At 38.1% G+C, this 19,965-nt stretch overlaps 1 protein-coding gene across 1 annotated transcript; it reads left to right on the forward strand.

Moving 5' to 3' along the window:
* The first annotated feature begins 281 nt into the window (after positions 1-281).
* Positions 282-8,399, forward strand: FGA (fibrinogen alpha chain). Its single transcript, XM_015538409.2, has 6 exons — positions 282-358; positions 2,629-2,754; positions 3,219-3,402; positions 4,499-4,644; positions 5,235-6,732; positions 7,488-8,399. The coding sequence occupies exons 1-6, from the start codon at positions 305-307 to the stop codon at positions 8,207-8,209; spliced, it is 2,730 nt and encodes a 909-aa protein (XP_015393895.2). The 5' UTR covers positions 282-304; the 3' UTR covers positions 8,210-8,399.
* Positions 8,400-19,965: the final 11,566 nt, after the last annotated feature.

Consider the following 19,965-nt stretch of genomic DNA (forward strand, 5'->3'; position numbering starts at 1 on the left):
CCTTTTGCATTTCTGAAGTCATCCTGTTCCTGGAACGTGAGATCATCCTGGAATTGCTTCTACCTTGGCAACAACTTATCAAAAGCAAACAAGCTTGGGAGAATTGAGCAAGAACTTCTAGGACACCAACCTTAGAGAAGGAGCAAGGGATGTAGGAGTGCGTATCGACTGTCTAAACAGGACAAAGATAATGATTAATCAGACCTCCTTGCAGATTTAAATACGATGGGAACTAGGAGTGGAGGCTGTCCTCCTTTCTTTCAGCGGGAGTGCTCCTCAAGACTCAGCCCCACCCTTAGAAAAGATGTTTTCCCTGAAGATCTTTTGCCTGGCCCTGAGTGTGGTGGGCACAGTCTGGGTATGGTCACCTTTATTTTCTCTTCTTGTTTTCTCTCTGATGTTTATTCCACAAAGAACTTGCAGGTCTGAGTCAGCCTTATGCATGTCCTCACACACTGTGTGTCCTAGCACGCTTATGTATGCTAACACACTGTTAGCTTTATCAGTTTTAGGCCATGGAGGCAAGTTCCTAGATGAGCCAGAGACCTCAAGAGTAAGAGGGAGGCTTAGCTGGACCAAAGTACAGAAATTCATAGGGGAAACTCTAGCATCTGTAAAACACAGTCTTACAACATTGTTTGTTTGAAGGGAAGAAATCTTTGCCATCTTTGTTCCAATAAAGACTTAGGATAGTTAATGCTAGGTAACAGAACAAAACATTCCTCTGATAAGAGTTTTTAAAACCTAATTGTTAATTTATTGCTATTTGTCCATAATAAGCAGAACAGTGGCTTAATATAGTTTTTCTGAAAGGTGTTTTTTATGTTTCTTGAGAAAAAAAGAAAAGCAAATTAGTTGTCTTTGAAAACATATGACATAGCAAAATCAGAAGAGAGTAACTGAGAAGGCAAGATGCTTTTTGGGAAGCAATCTTTTAAAATAGTTATTAAATATTGCAATAATTTCTAAAGTTTGACTCCAGAGATCTATAGAACAGAAGACTTCAATTTACAAGCTTTTGAAACACTTTGGTCTCATAAAAACGTGACAAATGTGTTTAAGACACTTTGTTACTTTCAGGCTATGAATTATTCCAATTTATTTCTTTCTCTTCACCACTCATATCCTGTTACCAGAGTAGAAAAAACTAAGGAGGGATTCTAACTTAATTGTCTTCCTTATAGTAAACTAATAAGTAGAAAATTTTATGGAAAATAAGACTAACCTCATTTGTGAACATGGTTATTTTGGATAATGCATACGTTTTTGGTTATTTTTACCTATTGGCATAAATACTTAATTTTTGCTTGTTTTTATTGTTGTACCATTTTATTTTGAAGTATGTTTGAATTCATAATTTTATTTCTTAAAGAGATTATACTTGTTCCTTAAAATAAACTGTCCTTGATTGCTTGAATTATTATTATTATTATTTTTCAAATGAGACAGCAAATATTAACTAATTATAAGAATAAACTATCTCTGGGCCACCTGGCTGGCTCAGTAGGCAGAGCATGTGTCTCTTGATATCAGGGTTGGGTGTAGAGATTAATTTAAAAAAAAAAAAAAAGAATAAACTATCTGAGATTAAAATAGTTATAGCAAAATCCTTGTAAGTTGGTGATACAAAATAAATATAGTTAAAACTTAAAACCCATGTTAACTGATACAAAGTCCTGTTGGAAGAATATTTTTTTTTTTTAATGTTTATTATTGAGAGACAGAGAGACACAGAGCATGAGCAGGAGAGGGGCAGAGACAGGGGGAGACACAGAATCCAAAACAGGCTCCAGGCTCTGAGCTGTCAGCACAGAGCCCGACGCGGGGCTCGAACTCACAAACTGCAAGATCATGACCTGAGCCGAAGTCAGTCACTTAACCAACAGAGCCACCCAGGCGCCCCTGGAAGAATATTTTTATGTCTTATTTTATCTCATAGATCACCATAGAAAATTTTTAAATCTATATTTCTAATTAGAAGGTATTCAAAAAAGTCAGCTATGGACCATTATTTTTGTTTTCAGTCTACTCTTTTTCTTTACAAATAAAAAGGAAATTTTATTACATGAGTGGATAACCTAAAAAACATTTCCCAGTCTGAATTGGCCGTCTTTGTATCTTTGGTATGTATTTGCTCAAATAATAGACCCATAGGGTCAAAGTAGAAACTTGAAGGAGACACTAAGCTAAGATAGTTTGTTTTTTTTTCCTACTGAAACAGAAATTACAGGATAAAGAACTCTGAATTTTTCAATTATCTTTCTATCTGTAGACATTACTGATAGAGAAAATGTAAATTTTAACTAATTTTGTAGATTCAAATAATTTTCCTTACATAATAAATCCTTTAAAACTCCTACCATTTATTAAATGCTTGTTTTGTCTCAAACACAGTTAAAAAATGTCTTCACCTTATCTCCTTTAATTCCCGCAACTCCATGAAATGGGTGTTAGGGTTTTCGGTCAAAATCGAAGAAAGCTTGATTTCTGAAGCTTGCAGATGCCCCAAACTGGTGTTCTTAATCTCTGTAAGAACCTTCCCCCTAATTGGGATTTACAGGCATGTTGGTGTCTTCTCCTATCTGCCTAATGTTGTTCTCTTTTGTGTGTATGAATGAATCCTTAAAGACTGGAAATGTCCAGGAAGGTGAATTTATAGCTGAAGGAGGAGGTGTGCGTGGCCCAAGAATTGTGGAAGGACATCACTCTGCCTGCAAAGAGACAGACTGGCCCTTCTGCTCTGATGAAGACTGGGTGAGCAGTTGGCATAGGGAGTGGGAGAAATTTCCCTGTGGTGCTAGAATTGTGCACAGGCTGGCCCAGTAGGTCCCAGAAAACTTTTCCAGTGGGAAATAATCTAATAGCTCATTACATGCCAAATTAAAGAAGACAAATGGAAAGCAACTTCACTCTGAAAGCACTATTTAAATTACCTCTCAAACTCTAGGTCATTAGTGGGATTAACAGATTGGATTTTAGTTGCATGTTCAGGCCTCAAGATTTTCTGGTGGCTATTTTATGGTTAAGTGAACCCTCATTCCAGTATTTCTCTATGACCTATGACTAGTCCTCTTAAACTACTTTTAAGTCAATAGATGATCTAAAGATATTGGGGTGGGGGCGGGGGGGGGAGCAATGGGGGCTGCATGGAAACCTTCAAAATTATACTGGATCCAAGATACAGACCCTTAATGTAATTTTTTTCTCTTCACTTCCAGAACTACAAATGCCCTTCTGGCTGCAGGATGAAAGGGTTAATCGATGAAGTCAATCAAGATTTTACAAACAGAATTAATAAGCTCAAAAATTCACTATTTGATTATCAGAAGAACAATAAGGACTCTAGTTCACTGACAGGGAATGTAATGGAACTTGTGAGAGGGGATTTTGCCACCGGTAACAGTAAGCATTACAGATTTGGTGCTTTCACTTTATAGCACACAACAAAACAACAATAGCCCTAAATAAATATTCTGTCTCCTTATAGCAACTTCAATTTTATCCCAAAGTACTTAAGATAGAAACACGTGCCTTTATGATATTCCTAAATTTTAAGGAGGGGCTTCTTTTTGTTATTTTTATAACATAAAAAAGGTTAGCTTAGAATTGTTTGAAGTCACAAAGTCAGAATTTGGTAGTGAAGAGTAGACTTTAAGTGTGCTCTTTTTTAAGAGTATATACTGAAAATAAGATGAGCACAACCTTTTGAGTAGATATTTTTGTTTCTATCTTACAGAGGAGGAAACAGAGATCATGAGACTCAACCAAGGACACAAAGCTATCATGTGATTGAGTTAGGAGTTCAATCCACAGACTCCACCAAGCTCTTTATGTTTTGTTTGGTTTGGTTAATTCAAAATATAGAGCCATGTTCTTTCTCATAGGACTATGACTAAGCCTTAGGACTAGGAAACACTCGATTTCCTCTGGGCATGGGAAGCAAGTTTACTGAGGCTCCAGTTACTGAAGCCTTGCTGTAATTCTCTATATCTTTAGAAGACACTTAACTAATTTAATGCCAATGGTGCAACCACAATAATGACAAGTGAATGATCATGTTGACCTAAAAAAAATAATAATAAATAAGTAAATAAAAAAGCTTAGGAACAATTTCAAATGGATAGGTTGGAAGAAAAACTTCTCAGTAAGAAAATCCATGAATATGTTTAAGTCTCTTGGCTAAGGATATGATGAAATAATTGAAATGTGATCAAACTATTTAATCTCCTAATTACATCTTTAAAATTCCAAATTTTTTCTTCTGCATCTATTTGAATTACTAACTGCTAGTAGGGCATCTTAACTGACAGCCATGGATGACTAAAGGACATAACATTGTCTAAAAATGCCTAACAGATTTGGAACTCGCAAATAAAATGTCCAGAGAACAAATTATTGTTAAAAGGGGAGGATATTTATAAGCAAGTTTCCTTCTTTACTGGCTATTATAAGCAAAGCACTTGGCAGATACTTCAATATCCATATTTTCTTTTTTCAGACAATGATAATACATTTAGCCAAGTGTCAGAAGATCTGAGAAGCAGAATTGAGATCCTGAAGCGCAAAGTCTTGGAACAAGTACAGCATATCCAACTTCTGCAGAAAAATGTCAGGGATCAACTGATAGATATGAAACGACTGGAGGTGAGTAACTTTGTGGCTCTGCCACCAGAATTTCCTTGTTTTTGAATAGCAGGAAGCAAATTCATTGAATGTCTACTGTATGTAGAGCAAGGTGTTATATCCATTATCCGACTATGAAGTAGGTATCATTTCCCCACTCTACAGATGAAAAAAAAAAAAAAAGATCAGTGATATTAAGTACATTTTCCAAGGATACATAGACAGTAAATTTCAAAAGCAAATATTAAATCCCTGCTTGTCTTGTTGCAAAGCTCTGACACCACTGTGCCTCTGAATCTTCAATCTGAGTCTCACTGAGGCTCAATTCATTAGTGTTTCCTTTCAGAGGGAATAGTACCTTACTCTTTATCTATTTTAAGACTAAGATGAATCCAAATAGCTCCTGTTGCTTATCCAGGCAAACCTTACAATACCCACATCTCTTCCGCTGAGGGTATGATATAAATGAAAAACAGAATTGATTGGTAGGTCTCCAAGTAAAGAAATGAAACCAGTTTTCAAAAAATAAATTAAATGCGAAGAACTCAATAGACATAATTTTCCTTATTTATATCTGCCTCTTTTCTTTATCTTTCTTCCCCTCTCTCTAGGTGGACATTGATATTAAGATCCGATCTTGCCAAGGTTCGTGCAGTAGGGCTTTAGAACGTAGGACAGATCTAAAGTACTACGAAGATCAGCAGAAGCAACTTGATCAAGTCATTGCCAAAGACTTACTTCCCTCTAGAGATACGCAATATTTACCACAGCTGAAAATGCGCACAGCTCCAGATATGATTCCTGGGGAGTACAAGCACCAGCTTCAGAAGGCCCCTGCAGAGTGGAAGGCACTCATGGAAACGCAGCAGATGAAAATAACGTTAGAGAGGTCTGGTACAGATGGGAATGCCCCAGGAGACTCTGTAGCGCATGGAACGGGATCAGTGCCTGAAAGCCCTAGGAATCCTGGGAGCTCCACACCTGGAAGTTCTGGCACTTGGAATCCTGGGAGCACCGGACCTGGAAGCTCAGGTGCTTGGAACCCTGGGAGCTCTGGACCTGGAAGCTCGGGCGCTTGGAACCCTGGGAGCACCGGACCTGGAAGCTCAGGTGCTTGGAACCCTGGGAGCTCTGGACCTGGAAGCTCCGGACCTGGAAGCTCGGGCGCTTGGAACCCTGGGAGCTCTGGACCTGGAAGCTCCGGACCTGGAAGCTCGGGCGCTTGGAACCCTGGGAGCTCTGGACCTGGAAGCTCAGGCGGTTGGAACCCCGGGAGCTCCGGACCTGGCAGTGGCAGCACCTGGAACGCCGGCAGCTCTGGAGTTAGCAGTGCGGGTACTTGGCACACGGAGAGTGCCAGCTCTTGGAGCTCTGGGAGCACTGGAACTGGCAGTGGTGGCTCTTGGAGCTCTGGAACTCCTCAGCCTGGAAGTTTTAGGCCAGATAGCTTAGGGCATGGGGACACCAGGCCTACCAAGCAAGAGTGGGACACGTTTGAAGATGTGTCAGGAAGTATATCTCCAGGGACAAAGAAAGAGTACCACACGGGCAAACTGGTCACTTCTAAAGGAGATAAAGAGCTTCTTGTTGGTAATGAGAAGGTCACCTCTGGTAGCACGACCACCACTCGTCGTTCATGCTCTAAAACTGTCACTAAGACAGTTATAGGTCCTGATGGTCGCAAAGAAGTGATCAAAGAAGTGGTAAACTCCGAAGATGGTTCTGATTGTGACTTGTCCCATGCTTTTTCTGGTAGCCTAGGGGATCTCCATTCTAGACACCCTGACTTGGCGAGTTTCTTTGAATCTGCCTCAACTGGAAGCAAATTTTCGAGTGTACTCACACCTACCTTAAGAGAGTTTGAAAGTATGGGCTCGGAATCTGACATATTCACGCACTTAGGGGAACATGAGCTCCCTTCCGGTGGTAAAACTTCAACTCACAGCAAACAGTTGGTAAGCACTAGTAAGACTTACACCAGAGGAGACTCCGCATTTGAAAGCAAGGGCTTTAAAGTGGCAGGTGAGGCCGGAAGTGAAGCGGAACACGAAGTCCTCAGAGGAGCATATACCACCAAAAGAGGCCATGCTAGAGCTCGCCCTGCCAGAGGTATCCACACTTCTCCTTTGGGGAAGCCTTCCCTGACCCCCTAGACTAAGTTCGCTATTCCCGCAGTGCCTCCCATAGCACCTTGAACTTCTTCCCTAGCCCTCTATTACACCTTATAGAAATGACACCTTTTGGTTTTTTGTTTTTATTTTTTATTTTTTGGCACTAGACTGTAAGTTCCAGGAGGGCGGGGACTTTATCTATCTTATTCATCTCTGTATTCCCAAATGCCTAACAGTGCCGAGAGTCATCACTCAATAAATAACATGTTAAATGAATGAATGAATCCCTCTGAAACTCGATTTTAAATTTGTTTAGCCGAATTCTTTCACCATTCAAAATGTGTCCTGTTGGAATTGTCACCCAATTTATTAATCATATTTTAAGTGTGTGTCTCAGTTGACATTAAGGTCAGGTTAAAAACAAGTTAGCACTAAATGATACTTAGATATTGTTGCTGGTTACTTGCTATTATCAGTACGTGCAAGTAAAATTTCAAATCCATTGAGGAACATCTCCCTTGCAATTTGTAGGTATAAATGTCGCTTACTTGCTTAATCTCCATCTCAGTGTAGGTGCATCCTTTCCCCCTGGAGGGAATGAAGGAGGGAGGGAGGGAAGGAAGGAAGGAAGCAAGGAAGGAAGGAAGGAAGGAAAAGGAAGGCAGTATCTGCCTTCATTTAATCTGGGCCATGCCTATCTTTGTAAAGTTAAATGAGAGTAACTTCTTCCAACCAGCTTAATTTTTTTTTTAGACTGTGATGATGTCCTCCAAACACATCCTGCAGGTGCCCAAAGTGGTATTTTCAATATCAAGCTACCCGGATCCAGTAAGATTTTTTCTGTTTATTGTGATCAAGAGACCAGTTTGGGAGGATGGCTTTTGATCCAGCAAAGAATGGATGGATCACTGAATTTTAACCGGACCTGGCAAGACTACAAGAGAGGTTTCGGCAGTCTGGATGACAAGGGGGAAGGAGAATTCTGGCTAGGCAATGAATACCTCCACTTACTGACCCTGAGGGGCTCTGTCCTTCGGGTTGAATTAGAGGACTGGGCTGGGAATCTGGCTTATGCAGAATATCACTTGAGGGTAGGCTCTGAGGCAGAAGGCTATCCCCTGCAGGTCTCCTCCTATGAGGGCACAGCAGGCGATGCTCTGATTGAGGGTTCCGTAGAGGAAGGAACAGAGTATACTTCTCATGCTGGCATGCAGTTCAGCACCTATGACAGGGATGCAGACCTGTGGGAAGAGAACTGCGCAGAAGTCTACGGAGGAGGTTGGTGGTACAACAGCTGCCAAGCAGCCAATCTCAATGGCATCTACTACCCTGGGGGCTCCTATGACCCAAGGAACAACAGTCCTTATGAGATTGAGAATGGAGTGGTCTGGGTTCCCTTCAGAGGTGCAGATTATTCCCTCAGGGCTGTTCGCATGAAAATCAGGCCCCTGGTGACCCACTCGGAGCAGAAGTGAGAGTAATCGGTTTTCTTTGTTTAGTGAAGTGGAGAAAGAGTAAGGAAGATAAAGGAGTCAAGATTCTTTACAATCTATTAAAAAATTCACAGGTGCTATTTTATTATTCTTTGTACTGTATCCAAATGTAACTGAGACATTTTACTACTTTAAAAAATAAAGTTATATGAGTTTTTTTACCCTTAAAGTAGCTCCGTGGGTTTTAACATTTCTGTAAGGATACACCAAGGAACATTCAATACATCATGAAGAAGGGGTCAGATGGATGCTCCTCTCTGCAACCCTTAAGGGTGTTGTTTTGAGAACTCCTCTCCCGCACCATTCAAGGGCCATTGTAAAGTAAAAAAGTTATTTCATCCATTTTGTATGAATAGGTTGAAACCGATACTTTAAGTTACAAATCACTGAATTAAACAATGGCTGCACTTTGTAGAGGAACTTACAGATTATGAAGTATGTTCATCATCTCTGTTAGCAAGCAAATCCAGGAAGAGAGGAGAAGCATTTTTTCCTAATAGTAATAGAAATCTGGTTTTTTTAGCCTTTCAATGAAGACCATAACGCCTACTTAATTTTTTCCCTGGAGTCTAACAGATTTCTTTCAAAAACACATGGCATGAAAAAAATGCATTTAAAATCCTTTCAATACTTACAAAGCATTCAAAAAATACTATTACTATATGTTGAATTCATAAACTCAATATATGTACATTGGCCAGTATTTTATTTGATGTCAGTTTTATCATTGTTCTTCGCGGACTTGGCTCCTGTCCCCCGTTTTTTTTTTTTAATGTTTGTTTATTTATTTTGAGAAAGAGAAAGAAATCACGCAAACACGAGCAGGGGAAGGGCAGAGAGAGAGAAAGGGAGAGAGAATCCCAAGTAGGCAGTGCAGAGTCCGATGCAGGGCTCCATCTCCCAAACCTCACAACCCGTGAGATCATGATCTAAGCTGAGATCAAGAGTCAGTTGTTTAACCTTGCTTAACCGACTGAGCCACCCAGGTAACCCTCCAGCCCCCAATCTTTAACTCAAATCTCTTTCTAGTGAGAAGTAGTTTCCATTTACATTTGAAAAGGTATTAAAATATTCCTAGCACCCTGGGCCCCTGGCACGTTGCTTTCATTTGCACAGTTTCTACCCCAGTGTAACAGCTTCCTTTATCCTAGAAAAAAAAAAAATAAGAAGAAGAAGAAGAAGAAGAAGAAGAAGGAGAAGAAAAGAAAGAAGGAAGCAAGCAGGCAGGCAGTAAAGGAACAGGGGCCAGAGCCTGGAGGGCAGACAGAAGATGAACACAGTGGCTTACAAATGAGTCACATATGAAGCCCCAGAATTCTTGCATTTTCTTACATGCAATTAAAAATCCTTGGGGTGCCTGGGTGTCTCAGTTGGTTAAGGAGCCAACTTCAGCTCAGGTGATGATCTCGCAGTTTGTGGGTTTGAGCCCCATGTCGGATTTATGCCAACAGCTCAGAGCCTGGAGCCTGCTTCAGATTCTGTCTCCCTTTCTTCCTGCCTTTCTCTCTCTCTCTCTCTCTCACTCTCTGCCTCTCTCAAAAGAAACAAACATTTAAAAAATCCTTGATACAAATACACCTCCAAATATTAGAATAATCAGAGAAAAATTTTTTCAGAAATAAAAGAAGTTTCAGGGCACCTGAGTGGTTCAGTCAGTTGAGCATCCAACTTTGGTTCAAGTTATGATCTCAGGGTTCGAAAGTTCGAGCCCCACGTGGGCTTGCTGCTGTCAGCCTCTCAGAACAGAGCCTGCTTCAGATCCTCTGTCCCCCTCTCTGTGCTCCGCCCCCTGCTTGCTCTCTCCCAAAAGTAAATAAAAATTTTAAAAAAGAATTAAAAGAAGTTTCATTTATTTCAGATGTGGGCGTTCCATGTCACCTCTATACCTGCCCCATTTACACTCACACATATGCATGCCTAGCATTTGAGTTGAGAGTAGGAAGTATTTTATTTTCCAGAATGTCCTACTATTACGGACAGAGGTCCCCAAATGAAAGTGACTCTGAATGCAAAAGGCCATTCATTTCTCTTTTATTTTGAAGGCTTTGAGTTTATTGGCAAAGAATGGGTGACCTCTTTTAATGTAATAAACAATGGCCAATATTAACAGAATCATGGATCATTGGAGATATAGTTTAGTTGTAAGAAAAGACACCAAGCATCTCTTTTCCATTTTGCCTTTAACTTATTGCTCTATTTCCCTTATTCCCAAAATTAAATATTAATTTAGTTCCTCTGACTCTCATTCACGATGGAAGCCCAACTAGGTTTTCACTGTTATTGCTTTCTTGAAATTTCTCTCTTTAAAGTCAACAAGGGCTTTGTAGTTCTAAATTTAACATCCTACATTCAAACCTCCTCCTGCTTGACATGTTTTAAACATCTGCTGTTATTGTCCCCACCCTACCTCTTCAATCTGCATTTTTCTCTTGATTTTTGGTTTTTATTCTTTATTTAAAAAAATTTTTTTTAATGTTTATTCATTTTTGACAGAGACAGAGACCAAGAGGGGAGGGGCAGAGAGAGAGAAGGAGACACAGAATCCAAAGCAGGCTCCAGGCTCTGAGTTGTCAGCACAGAGCTGGACGAGGGGCTCGAACCCATGAATGGTGAGGTCATGACCTGAGCTGAAGTCAAAAGCTCAACTGACTGAGCCACCCAGTAACCCCTCTCAGTCTTTTTAACTGGCAATTCCTTCTTTAACCACTCCTTAAATGTAGGAGTTTCTTGTTACAGTAACATTAATACTAATTTTTATCAGTTGGGATTAGGTTTGATGCATGTGGCTTATATAAGACAGAAACTTATTTCTTATTCCCAAAAAAGTATATAGTAATATGTCTCCTAAGTATCTTCAGGAAGCCATCATCCTAACAAATGGCTTTCATCTTCAAATTTACCTCATGTCCTGTCAAACCATGTCCTGTGGCAATCTGGAAGACAGAGGAAAGACAGAAGGGAAATGGAGTACCTTCTCTCTTTTAAGGAACTTTCCTGGATGTTCCATACAGCACTTTTACTTATGTCTCACCAGCCACAGCTCTGTCACATGGACATACCTAGGTGCAGGAGAGGCTGAGACACCTTGACTGTTAGCTTCCTATAGGGCTATCCTAATTAAAATTAGGATTCTGTTAATAAGGAGGAGCAGAAGAATAGATGTTGAGGTAGGCAATTAGAAGTCTTAACCAGCCCATCTTTTCTCACTCTCTACGTGAGTATATGTTCTCCTTGGTTGACCTGACAATCACCGTAGCTTCGATTACCATCAATAGGTTGATGATATAGCCTAGTCTAAAACTTTGGCCCTTTAATATCCATATCTTCAACTCATACCAAACACCTCCAGTTAGATATTTCTCATCAGTCAAAGATTGAACTAATTACCTTCTCATCAAAACCTGTTGCATCTTCTGTATTTCTTGTCCCAGCAGAGGCATCATTAACCCCCAGCTTCCTAATCTAGAAAACTTGAGCTCCTTCTCAGCTTCACTTTTTAATTCTTGTGTCCAATCTACTTCTAAACCCTTTTCTACTCTAAAAATGACCACTCTTAGAGCACTTTTATGCTCTTATGGTATCTTGAGTTAATCTTTTTTTTTTCGAGAGAGAGAGAGAGAGAGAGAAGAATCTTTTTAAAAAAAATTTTTTTTAACATTTATTTATTTTTGAGACATAGAGAGACAGAGCATGAATGGGGGAGGGTCAGAGAGAGAGGGAGACACAGAATCTGAAACAGGCTCCAGGCTCTGAGCTGTCAGCACAGAGCCTGACGCAGGGCTCGAACTCACGGACCGCGAGATCATGACCTGAGCCGAAGTCGGCCACTTAACCGACTGAGCCACCCAGGCACCCCAGAGAGAGAAGAATCTTAAGCAGGCTGTATGTAGGGCTCAATCTCACAACCAATAGATCATAAGTCAAAATCGAAAGTCTGATGCTTAACTGACTGAGCCACCCATGTGCCCCTTGAGTTAATCTTTTCTAATTTGGGCTGTTTAACCATCTCTTAACCTCTCCCTTTACCACCATGGCTTTGCTCATTCATTCTCCACAAAGTTACCTTTTAAAAAATAAAGCACTCCTGCTTACAGCCTACCTTGAGGTTGAGTTGAAACTTCTTGGCTTTGCATATAAGCTCTTTCACAAATTGGTCTCTTTTCAACATCTACATTCACTGCATTTGGATTGCATTGAATTTCTCACTGGTATCAGAAATACCAGATCCTTTAATGAGTCTGCTCCTTTGCATACACCGCCTAGAAGCCTCCCCTTTATCCTTAAAGATCCAGCTCACAGTGTTCCTTCTGCGAACTCTTCCCTAATGCCCACCCTAGAACATAGAGCCAGGAATTTTACTCTGGGCCCTCAGAGCTCTTGTTTCTACCTCAAAAATAACACAGTGGACCCCTAACTCTAACATATTTGTTTGCGTTATTGTGACACCAGACTGTGAACTCCTTGAGGCCAGAGCTCCTGTATGTAGTGTTTCCTGCCCTACTCCAGGATGTCTCACCTATTCCAAGATTATACAGTTAAGTTTTAAAAGTTTCTTCGAATATTTTTACGGTTTTTCTCTTTACGTTTAAATATTTAATTAGCTAGAATTTATTTTAATATGTTATGAAGAAGGTCTACTTTTGTTTTCTTATGGACGGATAGTCAGTTATGCTGGGATCAGTTATTAAAAACATTCTTTGCCAGTGGAATTGAAATGCCAATTTTGTTGAATAAAACAAATTGATGTGTGTATACACACACACACACACACACACACACACACACACATATATATATATATATACACACTCTCCTGTGCTTTTATCACTTTGCTCATCTTTAAAGTAAATAAATAAATAAATAAAACAAATTGATGTGTGTATACACACACACATATATATACATATATATATATATATACACACTCTCCTGTGCTTTTATCACTTTGCTCATCTTTAAAGTATAGCTTTTGGTGAAGTATTATCCTTCTTACCCTCCACTTATTTTTTTTTTTTAAGCCAAAAAATTTTACTTTCAGATTTTTACTTCTTTTGTTTGTTCTAGGGCTTTACAACGGTCTTTCTTAATTTCTAAATAGTTACTCTTTTAGGGAGTTAGGGTGAGTCATCTTTCTTTTTTTTCTATAACCCAGACCTCATGTGGAATTAGTGAATCATCTTTTAAATATGAATTTCCATGTATCTCATAAACTATTTAGTTTAAACAATTACTTAATTCCAAGTCTTTTATAATTTTTAAGACATTCTTCCTGGACAAGTACATATTCATTCTTGTGAATGTTTCATAGGCAAAAAGAAGAATGTATACTTTTACATTTGTAGGTTGTGAAATCTAATATTATCAAAAGCTTATTGGTGGTATTATTTAAACATTCTATAGATTTTCCTATTTTATGTAATTTCTATATCATATTTTGAAATACATACATCTACATGTACATATGCTTATATAAACATACATTTTTGTATGTGGTCGTCTGTGTGTGCATAATAAGATCTTAGTCTGTGGTTTCGTATATGTATGTGATCTCTTTGTATTCTAGGAATTTTGCTTTGTATGATTGGTTCTTTTATTGTCTAGTACATGAAAGATTATGACTGTTAGATCTTCTGCATGGATTGTACTTTTTATCATTAAAGTATTTTTTTACTTATTTCATCCTTTTAGAAAAGAATTCTACCTTGTCAAATATTAATATTGTCATCACTCCCAGTCCTTTTTCTGTACATTTACCTAGGTATCTTTACACGTCACTTTCTTTAGAAAACTTTCCTAAAATAAAAGATGAATTTTAAAGCACAATTTTGTTTTAATTCATTTATTTATTTATTTTTTAAATTTTTTTTTCAACGTTTTTTATTTATTTTTGGGACAGAGAGAGACAGAGCATGAACGGGGGAGGGGCAGAGAGAGAGGGAGACACAGAATCGGAAACAGGCTCCAGGCTCCGAGCCATCAGCCCAGAGCCTGACGCGGGGCTCGAACTCACGGACTGCGAGATAGTGACCTGGCTGAAGTTGGACGCTTAACCGACTGCGCCACCCAGGCGCCCCTTAATTCATTTATTTTTGAGAAGAGGGAGCACATACACTCACGTACATGGGGGGAGGGGCAGAGAGAGAGGGGGAGAGAGAGAAAATCTCAAGCAGGCTCCATGCTCAGTGCAAACCCAGCATAAGGCTTGATCCCATGACTGTGAGATCACAAACTGTGCCAATATCAAGAATTGGATACTTAACTGACTGAGTCACCTGGGTGCATTTTATTTTATTTTATTTATTTTATTTTATTTTATTTTTATTTTTATTTTTATTTTTATTTTTATTTTTTATTTTATTTTATTTTATTTATTTTTATTTTTTATTTTTATTTTTTCTATTAAAATTTTTTTTTAAGTTTATTTATTTTGAGAGACAGAGAGAGTAGAGGAGGGGCAGAGAGTGAGGGATAGAGAAAATCTCATGATAGAGAGAATCTGATGCAGGGTTCGAACTCACAAACTGAGATCATGACCTGAAATGAAACTGAGTCGGATGCTTAACCAACTGAGCCACCCAGGCGCCCCTGGAATACTTTTGGTCAATAATTACTAGAGTTTCTCTAATTAAGGTGAGAACATTTTATAAGTTGATTTTTCTAGTGAGAAATAGTCATTTAGGAAGATTAAATAACGTGATGATAAGGAGCACATCTGGGAATGAACTCACAAGAATATTCTTACAGGCTTAAACCACCTAAGTTCCACACAGCATTTATTATCAGTTCTAGGATGATGATATTGTAGTTTAACATGATAAACATGGGAGTACAGTTGATCCTTGAACAACACAGGTTTGGACTGAGCAGGTCCACTTACATGTGGATCTTTTATGGTACGGTACTGTAAATATTTTTTTATGATTTTCTTAGTAATATTTTATTCAGTTTACTTCATTGTAATAGTATAGTATATAACACATATAACATACCAAATATGTGCTAATTGACTGTTTATGTTATCAGTAAGGTTTTTGGTTAGAAATAGGCTATTAGTGGGGTGCCTGGGTGGCTCAGTCGGTTGAGCGTCCAACTTCGGCTCAGGTCATGATCTCGCAGTTTGTGAGTTCGAGTCCCGCATCAGGCTATGTGCTGACAGCCCAGAGCCTGGAGCCTGCTTCCGATTCTGTGTGTGTCTCTCTCTCTACCCCTAACCCACTCGCATTCTGTCTCTGTCTCTCTCAAAAATAATAAGTAAACATTTAACAAAATTTAAAAAAAAGAAATAGGCTATTAGTAATTAAGTTTTTGGAGAGTTGAAAGTTAAACTTGGGTTTTCTATTGTGTGGTGGTCTGAGCTCCTAGCCCCTGCATTGTTCAAGGGTCAACTTGATTATATATACCGTGTAATTTTAATTATTTCCCCAGTGTTATTTTTGACATAATTCTACTCTGTCATGGGCTCCCCTTACATTTCCAGTTTAGTTAGCAGACACTAGCGATGCAGCTGGTGAATCGGAACAAGATCGATCTAGGGAAGTTCACTAACCTCAAATAGAAAAGTCTAAAAGAAAAGGACAGCATATTAATATAAGTTCAAGCAGAATGCAAAAATCATAAACTAAAGATTTTTTTTATGCTTGAGTAACATAATACAACATCTACTATTTGCTGAAACAGCTTAAGAAGTAGCACCATTTAGAATTTGGTAGCCATGAATATTGTACAAGTTGCTTGTAGGTAATGAAATTTGCACAGAAACCATTTTGGGGATATCATATTTTATCTATTTATTCATGCATTTATTAATTCATTTATATACTCTTTTTAATTGAATTTCAAGTACTTTGTAAATCTCATTTATGGAGAAAAATCCTTAGTGAATTGGGGTGGGGATGGCAAGGGCCTGAAACATCATAGAGGGGAGTAGTATGGTGAGGAATTTGCACCTGGGGAAGAGATTCAAATGAACGATATACAAGAGCTGGAAAATATGTCTTCCATTTCCACATCGTGAAAGCAACACTCGAAAACCACGTTGGTAAAAAAATTTAAGATGACCTTCCAGGTTTAAGCTAAGAAATGTTCAGTTACTGAACACTGGTGCCCCTCTTCTTCAGCTCATTGCTGAAAGTGGTTGCAACATAGCACTCTGGAAAATATTTGCTAAATCTACCTTTGATTCTGTCTACAATAGGTCTATGACCTCAAGATCACAGGCCTACATAAGCTATTACAAAACTGCTTAGAAGTATCTCCTTTTGAGAGATAAAGCAAATGTAGCAAACAATTGGTGAATCTAGGTGAAGGACATAGAGGTATTCATTAAACTATCCTTGCAATTTTTTTGTAAGAATGAAACTTTTCAAAATAAACAGTTTTTGGAGAAATGAATATAATTCAGTCAAAAAACAAAACAGAAAACATATTGCCTGTTGGTCACAGCTTGGTTGGGAGAAGGAGAGAAAGTGGTTAATATTAGTTCCAGTAAGACTATTTGCATACGACTCTCTCAGACTAATCACTTAGGAAATAAAATATTTGAATAAATAGAGGGTAGTATCATGTTCCTGACTGCTATCCTACACACATAAAGAATCGTTAAGAATTCATATAAAGGGTGATTTATGCTACAAGAAAATTAACATTAGGGAAAAGACATGAAAAGTAACTCTCAAAAGAAGATGGACAACTGATCATTAAACATTTAAAAAATCTCTTACTTGCTCTAGGAATTAAGATATGAAAATTAAAGCAATTATCAAAGTTTTAATTACAACATTCAGCGTTAGTAAGGGAGAAGAAAAATAAAAACAAACACCTGTAATTCTGTCTGCCAAAGGTAAATTGATACCATTTTTCTGGAGAGTCACTTGGCAATATATATATATATATATTTTAAAAACCTTTACAATGTCAACCCCTTTATTTCCTCCAGATAATCTGCTTCTAAAAATTTATTCTATATGTATCATATAGAATACAGATTATATATATGCAAAATAAGGTTATGTAGAAGGATGTTAATTTCAGAATTATCTTTATTAGAAAAAGGTCAGAAGAATCTAAATTTTAAGTGACAGGGACTTGCTTAAAACATTAGAGTCCATTCAGATGATGGAATATTATATAGTCTGTTATATAGAATATTATAGAAAAATAACATTATAGAAGAATATTAAGTAACATGGAACATCTTCCATGACACAAGGTAAAAAATTCGAGGCTAGCACATTTATAGGATAACAAGAAAAACATAAACTAAGATAATAGCTGTTTTCCTATTAGTGTTGAGATTATAAGTGGTTCTACTTTTCCTATATTTCCCCAAATTTCTTCAAATAATGCATACTATTTTAATTACATAAAACCACAGTCAATGTTGTTAAAATAAACAGAAATTGTTCCATTTGCTGGTTTAGCCATAATTATGCACCAACACATTGTGCTTTTGTGCTGAGTTGAGCAACAGTGGAAGCTCAAGCAGGGAGCATCAACATGCCCCAGTATGGGGAGGGATAGAATTCAGAAAATCAATTTCAGCTCTGTGTACAAATGGTAGGTAGCATTTTTAAGCTGTTTCTGCACTGGAAAAAACTAAAAGTCGAATGCCGAGAATCACTAGAGCTGAAAGACATCAGAGTAGAAATAATGCTTCCAGCTTTTAGAGACTGTGTTGTTTAAACCCAAGTCAAGTTTTAAACACAGGCGTTGGCCACCTATAAAATCACAATAATTTCAAAGATGGCTACTCGTCCTAAATATCGCCTCATGGTCATCATTTGGGTGAAAGAAAGGCTCCATGAAAATGATGGGAGTCTCAGGTAAAAATGCAAACGCAGACTGTATCAGTCATTCTAAAACTCCAGCCAGGGATCAGAATCTATTGGGGACATTTATTTAAAAATACAGACTCCGAGGCTTTTCCCATGTAGAGACTCTGATGTAATAACTCTGAATTGACCCCAGGATATCTGTATTTTAAATAAGCGTACGTAATGTTTGGTGAGTAAAAGTGAAACAACAACATCAACTAAGTTGCTGCAGCTGGTGGTGTGTCACATTAACCTTCATTTTTGGCAATAAACTTCATATTAAAAAATATAACTAACTAAATAAATAAATGCCTTCATTTTTGGCCCATGTGGAAAAATCTGTGCTCAGTGTAATAGACAATTTGTCAGTTACATTGGTTAGCTTTTTTTCTTGGTTCCTAAAATGCAGAGGAACTGGAAGTTGACGTCCCAAGTACATATACCCTTCCTAGTTTTTTTTATATAATTTCAGTCTTGAATATATAAGAAAATATATTATAGTTCTCATGCCACAGCATGGGATTAATAATTTCCAACCAGTTTTTTTTTAATTATCTTCATAAAAGTCATTAGTCAGTCTTTTTTGAAACTGTTTTGTATATTTTAACTTGTGGACACTTCCTTTGTATTATATTCAAAATTGTGATGTTTGAATGGGCAAGATCAGATATGTAGCATATCTTATCAAATGATAACTTAAGAAAGCTTACTTCTTTCTAAATAGATATTACACATCACCCAGGAATGGTCTCCGTGTTTCTGCTATTTGCACATTAGCTAAGGATTGACTATCAGATTGTCTACTTTAATGGTTTTCTTTTAATCTGTGGCTTTACTTTAAGCTCTAACTATTCATTAGATCTTCTGTGAGTTTGTAAGGGGTTGAGCAAAGGTCTGAGGGATACTGCCCTCGGATTGGGCTCTTGCCATCTTCCAATCCTTGATTCGATGGACTTTTGCTATACTCAGCCTTGCTGCACAAGTTCTACTTCTGGGCACTTGAGTGGCTCAGTCAGTTAAACATCTGACTCAATTTCAGCTCAGGTCATGGTCTCAGGGTTTAGGAGTTCGAGTCCTGCATCGGGCTCTAAGCTGACAGCAGGGAGCCTGCTTGGTATTCAGTCTCCCTTTTTGTCAACTCCTCCCCAGCTTGCTCTTTCTATCTCTTTCAAAATAAAAATAAACGTTAAAAATTTATTTTTAAATTCTACTTTCAAATATTTCCCATGTGAAGTTTCTGCATGTGACTTTATTAGAAAATGGGTTCTATACGAAAAAGTGGGGGGAGGGTTATCCAAGATCTTGATAATCAGTGGATTTAGTCATCCACGATTTATGAATTTATGAAAATTGTGCTTTCTGACAGGCTGGTGATTCTGGAATCAAAGGTGAATAAGAGCTCATGATTAGTAAAAGAGAAAGGTATATAAAACAGAAATTGCAGTTAAAGTGAGGTTTAAAAAATGAACAGTAAATTGTCAGATAGCGTTGGGAGAAAAATGCTATTAATAATGGCAGCATAATATAAAAGGGCCTGACCTTCTCTGGAATGGTGGAAAATTCACTGTGACAAGAATGTAGATGTGCAGTGAAGGGGGCAGGAGAAGGTGCTGGGACCAAGTAGCAAACCATTTTCACCCCAAATCAAGGAATTTGGATTTTAACATTTAGATTACACAAAGCTGACATTAAGCAGGGAGGTAACTTGGTCAGAATTTCCTATTTTAGGACACTCTATGTGATGGCAGAGTAACAGATAGAGTACAGGTAGGGGTGAGACAGAACCTATGGCAGGGAAACCAGGTAAAAGTTGAAATTGGATTTGATGAGGAATCAAAACAGGGACAGCATTTCTGTGATAAAAAATTAATAACCTCTGCTTAGATGCAAAGGTTAAGAGGCTGAGCTATGGGACAATAAGTTTCT

The sequence above is a fragment of the Panthera tigris genome, chromosome B1, assembly GCF_018350195.1.
Source record: "Panthera tigris isolate Pti1 chromosome B1, P.tigris_Pti1_mat1.1, whole genome shotgun sequence".
NCBI lineage: Eukaryota > Metazoa > Chordata > Mammalia > Carnivora > Felidae > Panthera > Panthera tigris.